The 14145-nt window shown below is 30.8% G+C and overlaps 1 protein-coding gene across 2 annotated transcripts in view; it reads left to right on the forward strand.

Moving 5' to 3' along the window:
• LOC109842137 (CDT1-like protein a, chloroplastic) overlaps positions 8943–14145 on the forward strand; it is a 7255-nt gene continuing 2052 nt past the window's right edge. Inside the window, exons 1-3 of one of the 2 annotated variants that reach the window (XR_002247299.1) lie at positions 8943–9318; positions 9404–9523; positions 9617–9775. Coding sequence is in view for 1 of the 2 variants with exons in the window: in XM_020411047.1 (XP_020266636.1) it covers positions 8993–9318; positions 9404–9523; positions 9617–9692 (522 nt within the window). In the remaining variant the exon portion in view is untranslated. Of the gene's footprint in view, positions 9319–9403; positions 9524–9616; positions 10027–14145 lie in introns of those variants that run through there. The other variant, XM_020411047.1, reaches the window with a different exon arrangement.

A 14145-nucleotide genomic window follows, 5' to 3' on the forward strand; every position in this document is an offset into this window, starting at 1 on the left:
AAAATAAAAACCTCCACATATTGAGGCATTAATTTCTTGGTTGGTGGAACTTGCTAATAATGGTTATAAAGTGCATAAGACATTTAAAGCTCCTGCTTTCAAAAAGGCTGTTGAGCATGTGAATTCTATCTTTAGAGAAAATTATACTACATACAATGTGGAGAACCACTTACGAACCCTCAAAGATAAGTGGAAACTTATTTGTGAAGCAAAAAAAAAAAAACTTATTAGAGCCGGATGGGATGAAGAGAGTAAGATGATTACACTTGATACCATGACATATGCTGAGCTTATCCAAGTATATTAATATCTTAATTTTGTCCACCAAGTTAATTCAAAATTTTCTTTTTGATATATCACATTAAATATCTCTATTTTTCTTATAAACAAAGACATCTAAAATACAAGCCTTATTTGAATTGTCCAATTCAAAGATATGAAGAGCTTCACATTATTTGTGGGGTGGATCATGCTACTGGAGAATTCAGAGAGACAATTTATGACCCTAACATTGATAAAGAGATTCCAACTATCAATATTGATAAAGATGATCTCGTAGATAGTCCTGGTATGGATGGAGTTCGTGCATCACAATTCAACGGAGTGGAGTCTTTGAGCATTTTTATCAAGCCAGGAATTGTAAGTGGTAAATCGTCTCGTCTAGTAAAGAAGAAGAAAAGGGAGGACTCCCAAATAATTATTGGTGAGAAACTTGCGGAGGAAATGGGAAAGGTAGCCACTGCTATTGTTGGTTTGAAGGAGCGAACTTGGGTTGAGGTTCTTGCAGATAAGTTTTTTTGTTTTCAAGATATTTCCATAGATAATCTTGAACTGGTTTTTGATGAATACTACAAGAACGAAGTTGAAACGAAGGCTTTTATGGTATTACCCGAACCAATACAAAGAAAGAAGATTCTTAACGCGTTGGAGAGGATATGTAGGCGGCCAACTTCGGACAACCCTTAGAGAGGAACTACTAGTTTCAGAAACATAGATAGCACCCCTTAATAAATGGTTCTCAATTTAAACTATTTTTCTAGTATGGATAGTCTTCTTAGAGATTGTACTTTATTATTTTATTTTAAACGATACTAGTTTATTTTCAATTAGGTGTGTTGGACTTTGATATGAATTGAGCTTGTAATAAGACATGATTTTTATTTATTTCAGCTAATTTTTAATAGCACTTTCTTTTTCTCAGCTCAATATATTTTTTCGTGGATGTTATTGCTTTTTTCTTTTTCTTTTTTTCTTTTTTCTTCTCTTTTCTCTTTTTGGTGCCTAATTGTTGGTTTATCGAAGTCATTTCTGTAGCATTGATTCAAAGTCAAAAAAATTGTTTTAGGTAAATTGGATAAGTATTGAATGTGGAGGCAAATTTGTGAAGGCTATAGATATGGTTATTAGGAGGTGGTGGACTATTGCTGCAAGAAAATCCAAGTTGGTGATTTGGACTGTATTGTAAGTTTTCATTTGCTAAAGCTTGCATAGATCTTTGTTCTCATTCTACTGTAGTTACTTGGTAAAAGGTTGTGTGGAGTTCTCTGTCTTTGTCTAAACACAACTACATTTTTTGACTTGCTATTAATTACGAATACGCTTTGCGCCATGAGAAATTACCAGTACTAATTGCTATATGTTTCACTAAATGCTATTAATTATGGATACGCTTTGCGCAATGATAATCGCTAGTACTAATATCTGTATATTTTGTGATTTTTTGCTAGAGAATCATGCGAGCTAGTTTATTTTCATGTGCTTTTACTACTAGGATGTAATACAATTATGGAGCGGTTTAGTTTTTAGAACTAGAAGTTGTAATAGACTCCATGACATGAATTAGATGTGTTAATAATTGAACGAAAAAAATTACAGGAAGAAGATTCGTTAGTGATACCCTTATGGCTGCGATACATTGTGTATGTGAGGAAAAGAATAATAGAAGGTTGTATATGAAGTAGAGTAGAAGTGCTAAAGCAATTGTGGATTTTTTGTCCTGTACTTTCTTTGTAAAATGGTAATGAATATTTTGTTTATTTGCCAAAAAAATATCCAAAAAAATAATAGTTGAAGTTTTGATGTTAGTATCTATTATATTAGAATTCTTCAATGATAGACATAATGTGCTTATGTCATTTGTATTAGAGTTAAAATTGCATCCACAATGTTGGTTTATTTCAGACCATACTTATCAACTATGTGATGATTTTTCCTGATTGAACTCACAAAGAGATGTAGAAACTCTTCAAATAAATTGTATAATGATAATTTTCTTTGTATTTTTTAGTATAATAATATTCAAACAATATGAACAGCCTATAAGTTAAGGGTGAGAGAGGAGGTAGGCTCACTAAGGTGTGCATATCAACTACATCCTCTATTTCAATGACAACACAAACAAGAATAAAACAGAAGCAACATGTATTAATTAATTTGTAGTAATATTTTCAAATATTATCCAAAAAAAAAATAAATGAAGGGGAAGAAGTTCTACTTCTATTACTTCTAAAAATATGTAAAACAAGCAAAAAATGCTATTTTCACTACTTCCTATAATTCATAGTTTTGAAAGTTACTTTTGTAACCTACTTCTTACTTCCAATACTTCCATTATCCAAAGGGGCCCTTAGTTTAGCATTATGAGAAACTCATTTCAACTTTTGACATTTTTAGAAAACCACTCTAAAGACATTGAACACAATTTTTATCAAAAGTATGCCTTATTTAATTTTATCTATCCCTAAAAGAATTGCACTTAACGCCATTAGGAGGCTTTTATGAAAAAAATATAAATTTAAAGGGGGTTCTATGTTAACCTCTAAACCTAGGTGGTTGTGATGGGTCGAGTAAAGTGGGTATTCTGAAAGTGACTTCAATTTTTGATTAGAAAAAAATATAACCACTTACACAAAAATTGATGGTACTTTAAGTGACGAGCTACCTTATTGCTACGATACTATTACTACACTACTTTTATATTGTAAGAGAGAAAAAATTCAGAGCCATTTATCTTCAAAATTTTCTGAAATTAACGATTCATGAAAGAAGCCGATTAAGCATACATATGACATTTGGGGAAAAAAATTATTTGAAACATCCATCTCTAGAAAATCCAGCAACAAAAACCAAGTTAATCAATCCACATGTCCTAACAAATGAATACGAGAAGAAAATACAGTTTAGTTGAACAGAGATACTTGAAAAATCAATATGCTACAAAACAAACTAAGTAAATCATTATTGATATCAATTATCTTGTGCATAGAGCTTTCCACTAAAAAAAGAAAAAGGAGAAAACAAATCTTGAGCTTATCATATCATCATACTCCCTTTAAAAACACGAGTTCAGAAAATCTTTTTTAGACAAATATATCCCTTTATAGTTTGAACTATCTTATCTATAATCAAATTCTAATTTTCAATGGTCAATATTTCCCTTCACTATTTTGAATATTTTATTTATATCTTCATCTATCCTAATCATAATCATATATTATCATAATCCTATGTGAACCACGTTTAGCTTAACAATTTAAAAAACTAATATTAATAAAATATATAAAACATAAAAATGATATTAGTTTGTTAAGATAAAGAAATTACAAGTAGATAACATATTATAATACATGAAGTATTACAAAAAACCCATAAAAAGTTTTAAAATTACAGAAAAGATCCTGAAAAGTTCAAAATTATAAAAATCATCCCAATGTCTCAAAACTTAAAATGAAAAACATGAAATTAAAAAATTAACATCAGTTTGCAAAGAATTTAAAATTTACAGTTAACACTTCAATGTCTCAAAAATTATAGAAACATCCTCAAAAGTTTAAATTACAGACAAGCACATTAAAATTCTAAAAATTTTAAACTTACAAACAACACAGATGAATTCAAGAGATTACCATGATACACCTAAAATTTTTAATATTTAAATTTAAATTTTTTAATTAAAACCCTCAATATCTCAAAAATTATAGAAACACCTTCAAAAGTTCAAATTATAAAAAGCTACCCTAAAATTCTAAAATTTGTAAATAACATAAGATGAATTCAAGATATTACCCTTAGACACCTAAAAAAATTAAAATTTACCGAAATTAACCTCAAAATTTTTAAAAAACTATTTCAAAATTTAAAAATTATAAAAAAAACTCTAAATTTTCAAAATTTTTAACTAGCACACATCAAATTCGTCTATTGGTAGACCGCTAAAATTTAATATTTTTCAAAATTAATTTATAGTTTTAATAATTATAAAAGACACCCTCAAAATTTTTGAGTTACAAGAAATATACTAACATTTAAAAATTACCACCAACACATGAAACATAGAATTTACAATACCAAACTTAAAAGAAATTTTTTTAAAAACTCTTTCAAAATTTTAAAAATTACAAATCACACCCTCAAAGTTCAAAACCACAAAAATGGGCTAAAATTTTAAAACTTGGCAAAGAAAAGTGTAATTGTTTGGTATTTTTCATATATATATATATTAAAATTTCTAATTTAGGGATTTACTATCCATTTTCAGCATCTAAGAATAGTCTAAGTTGATACTGGTAAACAAAAACAATAAGAATTGATTAAAAACATCCGGTTAATGGATAAAATTTTTAAAAATATTATAGATTAAAAATTATCGGCACTATATAAATTAAAGTAATTTCATATAATTTTAGTAATAAGTTGGGGTAGCCAAAATACATTCGTAACATTAATTGATAGATGTTTAAATCCATAGAAATGATAAAACACTATAATATTATACCTTAGCATTAATTGATTTTAATTTAGAAACTTTAATCTTTGACGTTAATAATATTTATAGGGTAAAAGAATACAAGGAATTACATATGGAGAAACTATTAGAATATTTAGAGATAACTTTAAAAGAATTGAGTTATTTCCATTGCAAATGGGAAAGTGATGGAAATAAATCTAAAATTCAGAAAACGTCAATGAATCACTTGAATTGGCATTAACATAAGACATATCTATTAATGAAGCACTGAATGAGTTACATTAAAAAATAATTTAATAACTTTATCCTAATCAAAGAAAAAATCTCCATGGAAGACATAAGAAAAATTAGTAAGTATTCATAAATTCCATACTGTATTCTTCAAATTAAATATTAATATTATAATCTAAGAGAAATTGGTAATGAATATGCAGGTATTTAGTTTAGATCTTTATGGAAAATGACAGGGATAGGGCAAAGGTAATATTATTGAAATAACTAAAATTCTTATTTGATGCATATCAGAAGAATTCATTTTAGAGGAAAATAAAGAGATAGCTTCTAATTTATTTAAGTAATAAATTAGGAACACAAAGAATTTTATATATATATATATATATGAAATTCATATTTATTCTTATTGAAATAGAAAAAAAAATCAAAGTCTATATTTTGAGCAGTTTGTGTTGAACATCATAAGTACATTTGACTTCTTTGTAAAGTTAAATGAGATGATAAAAAATTAACGAACCCAGGAAAGATAGTAGCATAAAAAATACAAAATTAGCCTGATGTCATAATTGATGTAGATGATGAAGACAATACTCTAGAATTGCCCAAGAAATGATAAATGATAAACCTAAAGAATGATTGATCTTAACTCAATAAAAAATAAAATAAAAGAAATAAAAAATAATATTTTCTGAATATTTTATAGAATAGTTTAATTATTTTGAGTGAAATTAGGAATCTTTAGAAGGGAGTTTCATAAAAAAAATTTCAGTACTTTTATATTGTTATGTGGATGTTTTTATCATATAAAAGTATACTAGAGTTAGCATTAATCTTTAATTTATATTTTTTTATGAAGTCTATCAATGATTATGAATAAACTTCATATTCTCTTTTGCATCGTTTTAACATACTTTAAATCAATCATTTTGCCATATTGGTTTTAAATATTCACCTTCCTTGTATAACATTATTTTAATATTTTCACTTTGCAATGCTATACTTTCTCAAATAAAGCTTAGTTTCATATCGGTCAAAGATAATATGAAAATTTAAATTATTTTTAAATTATATTTGTTTTTTGTCAGTTCAAATATCAACATGAAAATTTAAATAGGGTGTATCCCATTTAAACAAACATAAAAAATAATTGGGATGTAAGAGTTTAAAGAAAAAAATGAGCACAAATTGTCAAAAATACTTAATCATGGTATTAAATCACGTGCATTGCACGTGTGTAAAAACTAGTACCCTTTAAAAGTACGAGTTCGGGAAAATCTTTCTATGGTCAATATTACCCTTAATTTTTTAAAATATTATATTCTTATCCTAATCTATTTTAATTATCCTATCTTTTTTGAATTGGTAACTAAATGATTTATCATATCCATAATAGGATTTAACATGTTATTGGATAAAATAGATATGTTTTATATAATTCAAATCATTTACTTATTTCAGTTCACAGAAAAATCTAAAAATATATGCTAGCTAGCACCTAAAAGTTTTTGGACTTGTAAAAAAATATTTTCTAAGTTTTTTAAATTGTAAAAACACCCCTACAAATCCAAATCTTATTAAAACATCTTAAAAATTATAAATTTTACTTATTTCAATTCAGTGAGAAATGTGAAAAACATATGCTAGCTACAAAGTGAAAGTTTTTTGACTTTGGAGCAAATATCTTATAAGTTTTGAATATTACAAAAACATCCCTAAAAATTCAAAATTTATAAAAAACACCTTAAAAATTTTAAACCTATAAACACACTAGAAACCTAAAAATATGCAAACAACCCCCAAAATTTTATGGAGTTTACAATAAATACTCTGAACCTTTTACAAATTACAAAATAAAACCCTCAAAATTGTAAAATTTACAAAAATCCTGATAATTTCTAACTTAATAGTACATTGAAACTATAGGATTTATAAATATCCATACATAATTTATAATTTATGGAAAGCACCCTTACAGTTTTAAACATTATAAACAAACCCTTAAATTTTATATTTAAAAAAAATGACACCCTGAGAATTTCAAACATATTAGTAAATTGAAAAGTATATGAATTATAAATAGTGTATAAACAATTTATAATTTATAAAAAATACCTATAAGTTTAAAAAAATTACAAAAGCCTCTAAATTCATAATTTATAAAAAAACATCATGAGAATTTCTAACCTATAGACACTAAAATGATTATGCAAAATTAGTATCAACCCCTAGAAAATTATTTTTTTTTTAAAATATCACACACCCTTTAAAGGTATAGGTTTAGGAAAAACTTTTCATGGTCAATATTATCCATAATTTTTTTGAAAAGAAAAAAACTAATTAAAAATCTATTAAATTAAAATTTATAAAAAAAACCCCTTAAAGTTTAGTACATTGCAAATTACCCCTCCAAAGTTTGAAATTTTTCAATGATTTTTTGTAATTCCTTGATTTTAATGTAATGTTTAATAGTTTTGTGTATTTGTAAATTACAAAATTTTAGGGCATTTTTTTTATAATTTTTAAAACTTTTGAGGGTATTTATTTTGTAGTTTACTAAATTTTTATTGTGTTTTTAATGTAATGCATAGATACGTCAATTAATACTGATATTAAAGACTAAGTTATTCTTAAGATTATTAGACCATAGTTAAGTATGCATGTTACTATTCCTAGACAGTATAGTTTATATATACAAAAAAATTCAGACAATATATATAGTGGTTAAAAAGATTTTGACTTTTATATACTATTTTGTAAAAATTATATTTAATATGAACCCACCATATAATTTTGACTGTGGTCATCATAATTTTAATACGTTAGATTGATTGACGATATATGTATATAGACCATAGATTACTTGACTTTCACACATGAGCTAATATTTGGCACTTAATAATTAAAATTATTACTTTTAAATTTAATATAAAGAGAAGCTCTAATAACATTTATTTATTTACCTATAAGATAATACAATCTCAATTCTTATTTATTGCTTGAGATTTATCACATAGTTATGCATATCAAATTAGTAACTAAAATAATTATTATTTATGGATGATTTTAGTTGGTCACTCACTATTAAATTTTCCATAAAGATATATACCTTACTTTCCATAGCTATTTGCACTGCTCATGTATGGTTTATAAATTAGTTGTTAATTTGAGGTAAGATTTGATAGGGGTCTTGCATTAAAGAAAAATAAATTTTTATATTTAGAGCACATAACGAAGTATATTATAATCTCCCTTCTCTAATTTTATAATAAAATAATTCTTCAAACTCTCAATTTTACTTCTATGATACATAGAATGAGATATAAAATTAAATGAGAATATTAGATAATATAAATATGATTAAAACCACAACTAAAAATTAACATAAATATGAGTCAAATCACAACTAAAAGTTTAATGGACATATTGCAAGTAAATTCATATGTAAAATTCCTTTGCGATCATACATCTTTTGAAGACTTCAGGATAATAATAAATAGAGATATTATACTAGATTAATATATTTATAACTCATAAATAGTAGATCATGTGGCTACGATCTTGGTCGGAAGGAAACAATGATAATATTTTATTTGTGAGAGAGATTATTGAGTTGATGATCAATGTCACAAAAAACTTTATTTTATTTTTTTATTTTTTTTATTTCTATCAATTTAAATAATTATGATATTCAACCACGTGCATTATACGTGCATCTCAACTAGTAGTTGAAATATGGGTGTAAATAACAAAATACGGAGTGCCGGTCCGGTAGCAGTCAGACCGGATCACGTTCAGGTGAGATTTCAGAGTTGCTTCATTGGTCTCATTATTTTGGGAAACAACGACGCCAGCCGGCAGCTCAGTGTTCCCGCCAAAATCATTTCCCACCATAACGAACCCTTGCCCTCGATACCCCTTTTTATACCCCATCATTCATCCCCCACCACCCTGATCCCCTCCTCTTACATTCTCTTCATACCAAAAAATTGGTGGAAAAGATAGGTTAAAAAAATGGAGTCTAGACCCAAATCCAAGAGCAAGAGGACTAACGATGGCAAACCCTCAATCCCTCTCGCATCTCCGATCAAATCAAAACCCTCGACTTCCGCCTCCGATCAGATCTCGATGCCGGAGAAGCCGATCCATGGTGCCCCTCGAACCCGCAATCGGAGAATGGCCTTATCGATCAAAGAAGTTAAGCAGATCGCTCAAGGACTCCATAGAAACACCAGACAGTCCTCGGATCAATCGGATCTTGTGGGATCCGATACCGAACAGTTAGCGACAGAAGTTCGTAAGCCCTTGAGGGCTAAAACCCCCATCAAGTTGCCGGAAAAGTAAGCTTTTTTAGTCAATTCTAAGGGAAATTTTGTACATTTTAGGATTTAGGCTTTATGCTGTTTAGATTTATCGGGTCTTTAGGTGTGAGATGTTGGCGGAGTTTTTTAATTCCATGGAGAGCTCGATCCAATTGCTTAGAATGAAAGGATCGCCGCCTACATTTTCTAATATTTCTTCTAGCATCCAGAATATGACTGAAAGGTACAGGCTTTGTTGTAATTGACGAGATTTACATTTCCTTAGTTGGGGTTTGAAGTTGAAATTTATAATTTGTTATTGTGTTTGATGATGTAGGAGGTTTACATGTTACTCTCCAAATTGCCCGAGCTTCATGTTACTCTCCAAATTGCCTCATTTGAGGAAACTGTGAAGGAGAAAGGAGAGAGTGGGTACTCGGTCTTGAGACGAGTGTTTAGAGAAAGGCTTGTGGATTTTTCAAAGAGACACCCATAGGTAGCTTTCCTTTTATGCATCCTTCTCTGTAAATCCAAATTACCATGTATTATATATGAAATAGTGATGAAACAGTTCAGGATCTACCCTAAATGTTCTAGTGTCTTGTCGGACTTTAGGCAACTCTGTTGATGTTCAAGCATGAAATTGGCCAATACTGTTGTACTGCTGTGTAGACATTTAAATTTTTCACCATTGATACTTGTAAGTATGAATTTATCCTATATGTTGAGCATCTTATTAAAAATTGCGGTTGGGGTTTGAATGTCATGTGATATTCTAGCCAATTTCACTGTCGATTAAGCATGAAATTGGTCAGTATGATAGTCCTGGGCATTTGAATCTTTCAAAAATCAATCACATATGGTGATATGGTCATCTCCATACATATAGAATATTTATGGTGGATGTAATTAGGTTTTGAGTGTGCCAATTATGTGGTAGATATGTGATGCGAAACGGGGTAGGGGGTCTATCGGAATCAGCGATTTAATTCGAACAATGCACCGTTTCGCTAAAATTCATGATCTTCGGCAGGAAATTAACTTAAAATGATTAATGTGACAGATGGATTTTAATAAGATTTGCAACGATAATCATGAATAATTCCAATCTCAAACAATTCAATTGTCGGATTAATTATCATTGCACAAGTTCTAACATCAATATCAAAATTGCAACAGTCACATGTTTAGTTTCTCTCAACTCACAAATTATACTCTAAGCAGTGAATATAAGATAATAGTTTAGAGGTGATATACTCATGCAATTAGCTAAATAAATGAGATTAATAGAAAATACTGAGTCAAGAGAAAATGAAACATTCGGACTCAAACCAAAATGAAATGGGTCGGATCTGATTCAAAGCACCCCAGATCTGACTTCTCTGTTCGGCACAACTTCGATCTTAGGAGAGGAGGATGAGGGCTGCTTGATGACAAAGATCGATGCCAGGAGGAGGCGAACTGGCGGCGGATCTGTTCAACGACGTGAGGCCACGAGCGGGTGGCAGGCTTGTTCGATGACAAAGGTGAACGATGACACGGTCGGGGTTGTCGGCGGTGTGGCAGGACGCCGGTCGGTCGGGGGTAAGGCTGTGGACGAGCGACGAAGGTTATAGTGGACTGATGATAGGGGTGAGCAAGGGGAAATCTATTGGGTTATCTCTGCGAGCAGAGGGGATCCGGCGACGACCATGGTTGGGTGAAGGGAGACATGCGACGGCTGTTGGGGAGGCGAGACCCGAGCGGCGGCTGACGTAGGGTGGTGGAGCTCAGGGATCTCTGCAAGCGGTCAAAGGTGAAGGAGAAACGACAGATGGAGGGGAAGGATGAGGGGTTTTGTCGGAGAGGTTTTGTCGGTGGGGTTTTGATTCTGGCAGTGGAGCTTGGTCTATGGGAGAGATGAACGAGAGAGAGGGAGATCTCGTCGACTAGGGCTTGGAGATTGAGTTGTTTTACGTGGAGGAGAATAGAGAAGATCTAACGGCTGAGAAAAGAGAGAGAAGAAAAAGTATAGGCTTAGGGTTTCACACCCATGGTTTCGCACCAAATAAGCTAACACAATTTCATTTCAATTTTCCATTTTTTCATTTCAATTATTCACTTTGATTACAAGAGCGTTTGAATAGAAGAGAAAAAAATACAGAATTAGAAGATTTCCTAAATCTCACAAATCTCTCATAATCACTTAAATCTCTCATAATCAATCACTACCAAATCTAAACCTAATTTGAAATTCAAATCTACAATAAAATTCAAAATTTTAAATTCAAAATTCAAAATTCAAAATTCAAAATTCGAAATTCAAAATTCAAAATTCGAAATTGACTACTAAAAACTAAAATAATTAAAATTCAAATACAAATATAGAAATGCCATTCTTGTCCTCATCATTCTCCCTGGGTGGGAGAAAACTCGACTCCATCGAGTTAGCTGCAGAAGCTTGTAATCTTCAATATAATCTGCCTGTATCTTAATCTGTCGTCAGTTACTTTCCTGCATCTCAAATCATTAGCTAGATTGCATTATAAATTCACCATCTAAAATATTGTTAAAATTTACTGCTGTATGTGTGAATATATAGAAGTGGAGTAAAGTGAAAGAACTCTCATAAATAATAGGCTAGGGTCAGGTTTATATCAGTGGACTGCAAATAACATTTGTGAACTGCTTAATCAATCAATATTGAGAATAGAACTATAACCAAATTAATATTACAAATGTTGCCATTAATTAGTTCAAGAGTTGGAAAAATTCATAAATATAATGTCAAATCTTAAATAGCTATAAATAAACTATATTGGACAAGGCCAAACCATCTAAAATAGCAGCATTAACAGTTTTAAATTATATCCTGACTCCATATCATTCATTTCAGTTAACAATGTATTTATTCAAGTTAGATCACTGATTCCCAAATATATGATCAATGCAAATAAAAAAATGACGTGGGTCAACTCAAATGATTATGTATGAAATGCAGACTCGAACAATGTAATCAAAGGCAGATGTAAACTCAACGAAGTATCTAACATGCATGACGTCCTCTATCAAATGGAATAATTAGGTGTTCCTTTGTTAAAATGCATAAAAATTTTCCTGTCCTAATGATGATAGTGAGGAACATGCAAGCAAATGTATGACGGAGGAGTGTTTTTGTGTGTTTAACATGAAAGAGAATGAAAACACTCGTGTTCAAACTTATATTCCTAATCACTATATATTCCCAAAATGGATCAGTGTATGTGTGAGTGACTATCAGGACAATGCATTGGGGTTTGACATGTAATATGGCAGTTGTTTTACTAAGCTCAGTTGGGTATTCAACTTCCATACAGATATCTGGGTGATTCGCTTTAGGAACTAATTCAGGAACATGTTGGTCATGGAGGACTTCGTGGAGAACGTCAACAACGTTTTTAATCACTGGAGTTGGTTCAGGAGGAGTTGGAGTTTCAATTTCAAAAACAACTTCAGGAATAACATCAATGGACTTTGAGATCAGAGGGGTAGTTTCAGAAGAAATGGAAATGCATGATTTGTCAATTCTACTATCCTGGAATTCCTTCGCAGAGTTAATTTCTATCAAATCTACAGCTTGATTAATGGTTTCCTCAAGAATAGATTTTGATTCTGTCATAAGCGACATATTAATTTTAACTAGTGGAAGGTATTCCTTTTTTAGTTCGTCGGTCATTTCTTGCCAAGTTAAAATTGGTAACTCACTTCTAATATACCTTAACGTTTCGAGTTTGGACCAATATTGGCAGGCTGGTCCGGTGAGTTTCATTGTCACAAATTTGACTTTTCGTGGTTCCATCATGGCGTACCAGTCAAAGTGTTGATCCATGTTCTTCAACCAATTCAAGAAAGTTTGTGGGCCGAGCTTACCGTTAAAGGTTGGTGGATCAGACACTGGTTGAGGTGGGGTTTGATGAATGACGTAACCATGACCTTGCGGTAAGTATCTATAGCCTTGACCTTGTGGCGACGGAGTTGCAGCACGTGCTTCTTCGAGCCTAGCAAACCTTTTGTTGGATTCATTCTGGAAATTTGTTAAGCTCTGGGCTATAACACCTATTTGTCTTTTTAGTTCATCGAATTTATTAAGGAGTTCGGGATCAGTGCTGTCTGACATACTAGACTTACTAGTCACTTGACTCTTCTAATCGATTTGGTAGACATGTGCGAGTGGCATGCACTAACAACTAGATGAGATGAATGTGATGCACTAACAGCTAAGTGAAATGAATGGTAATTTTTTTATAAATCAAATAAAAGACTCAATTAAACTAATCTAAAAAAAATCCTAACCTAGAACCAGATACCAAAAATGATGCGAGACAGGGTAGGGGGTCTATCGGAATCAGCGATTTAATTCGAACAATGCACCGCTTCGCCAAAATTCATGATATTCGGTAGGAAATTAACTTAAAATGATTAATGTAACAGATGGATTTTAATAAGATTTGCAACGATAATCATGAACAATTCCAATCTCAAACAATTCAATTGCCGGATTAATTATCATTGCACAAGTTTTAAGATCAATATCAAAATTGTAATAGTCACATGTTTAGTTTCTCTCAACTCACAAATTATACTCTAAGCAGTGAACATAAGATAATAGTTTAGAGGTGATATACTCACGCAACTAGCTAAATAAATGAGATTAATAGAAAATATTGAGTCAAGAGAAAACGAAACCTCCTGACTCAAACCAAAATGAAATGGGTCAGATCTGATTCAAAGCAACCCAGATCTGACTTCTCTGTTCGGCACAACTTTGATCTGAGGAGAGGAGGATGAGGGCTGCTCGATGATGAAGATCGATGCCGGGAGGAGGTGAACTGGCGGCGGATCTGTTCG

This window comes from Asparagus officinalis, chromosome 1 (genome assembly GCF_001876935.1).
Source record: "Asparagus officinalis chromosome 1, Aspof.V1, whole genome shotgun sequence".
In the NCBI taxonomy this organism is placed as follows: domain Eukaryota; kingdom Viridiplantae; phylum Streptophyta; class Magnoliopsida; order Asparagales; family Asparagaceae; genus Asparagus; species Asparagus officinalis.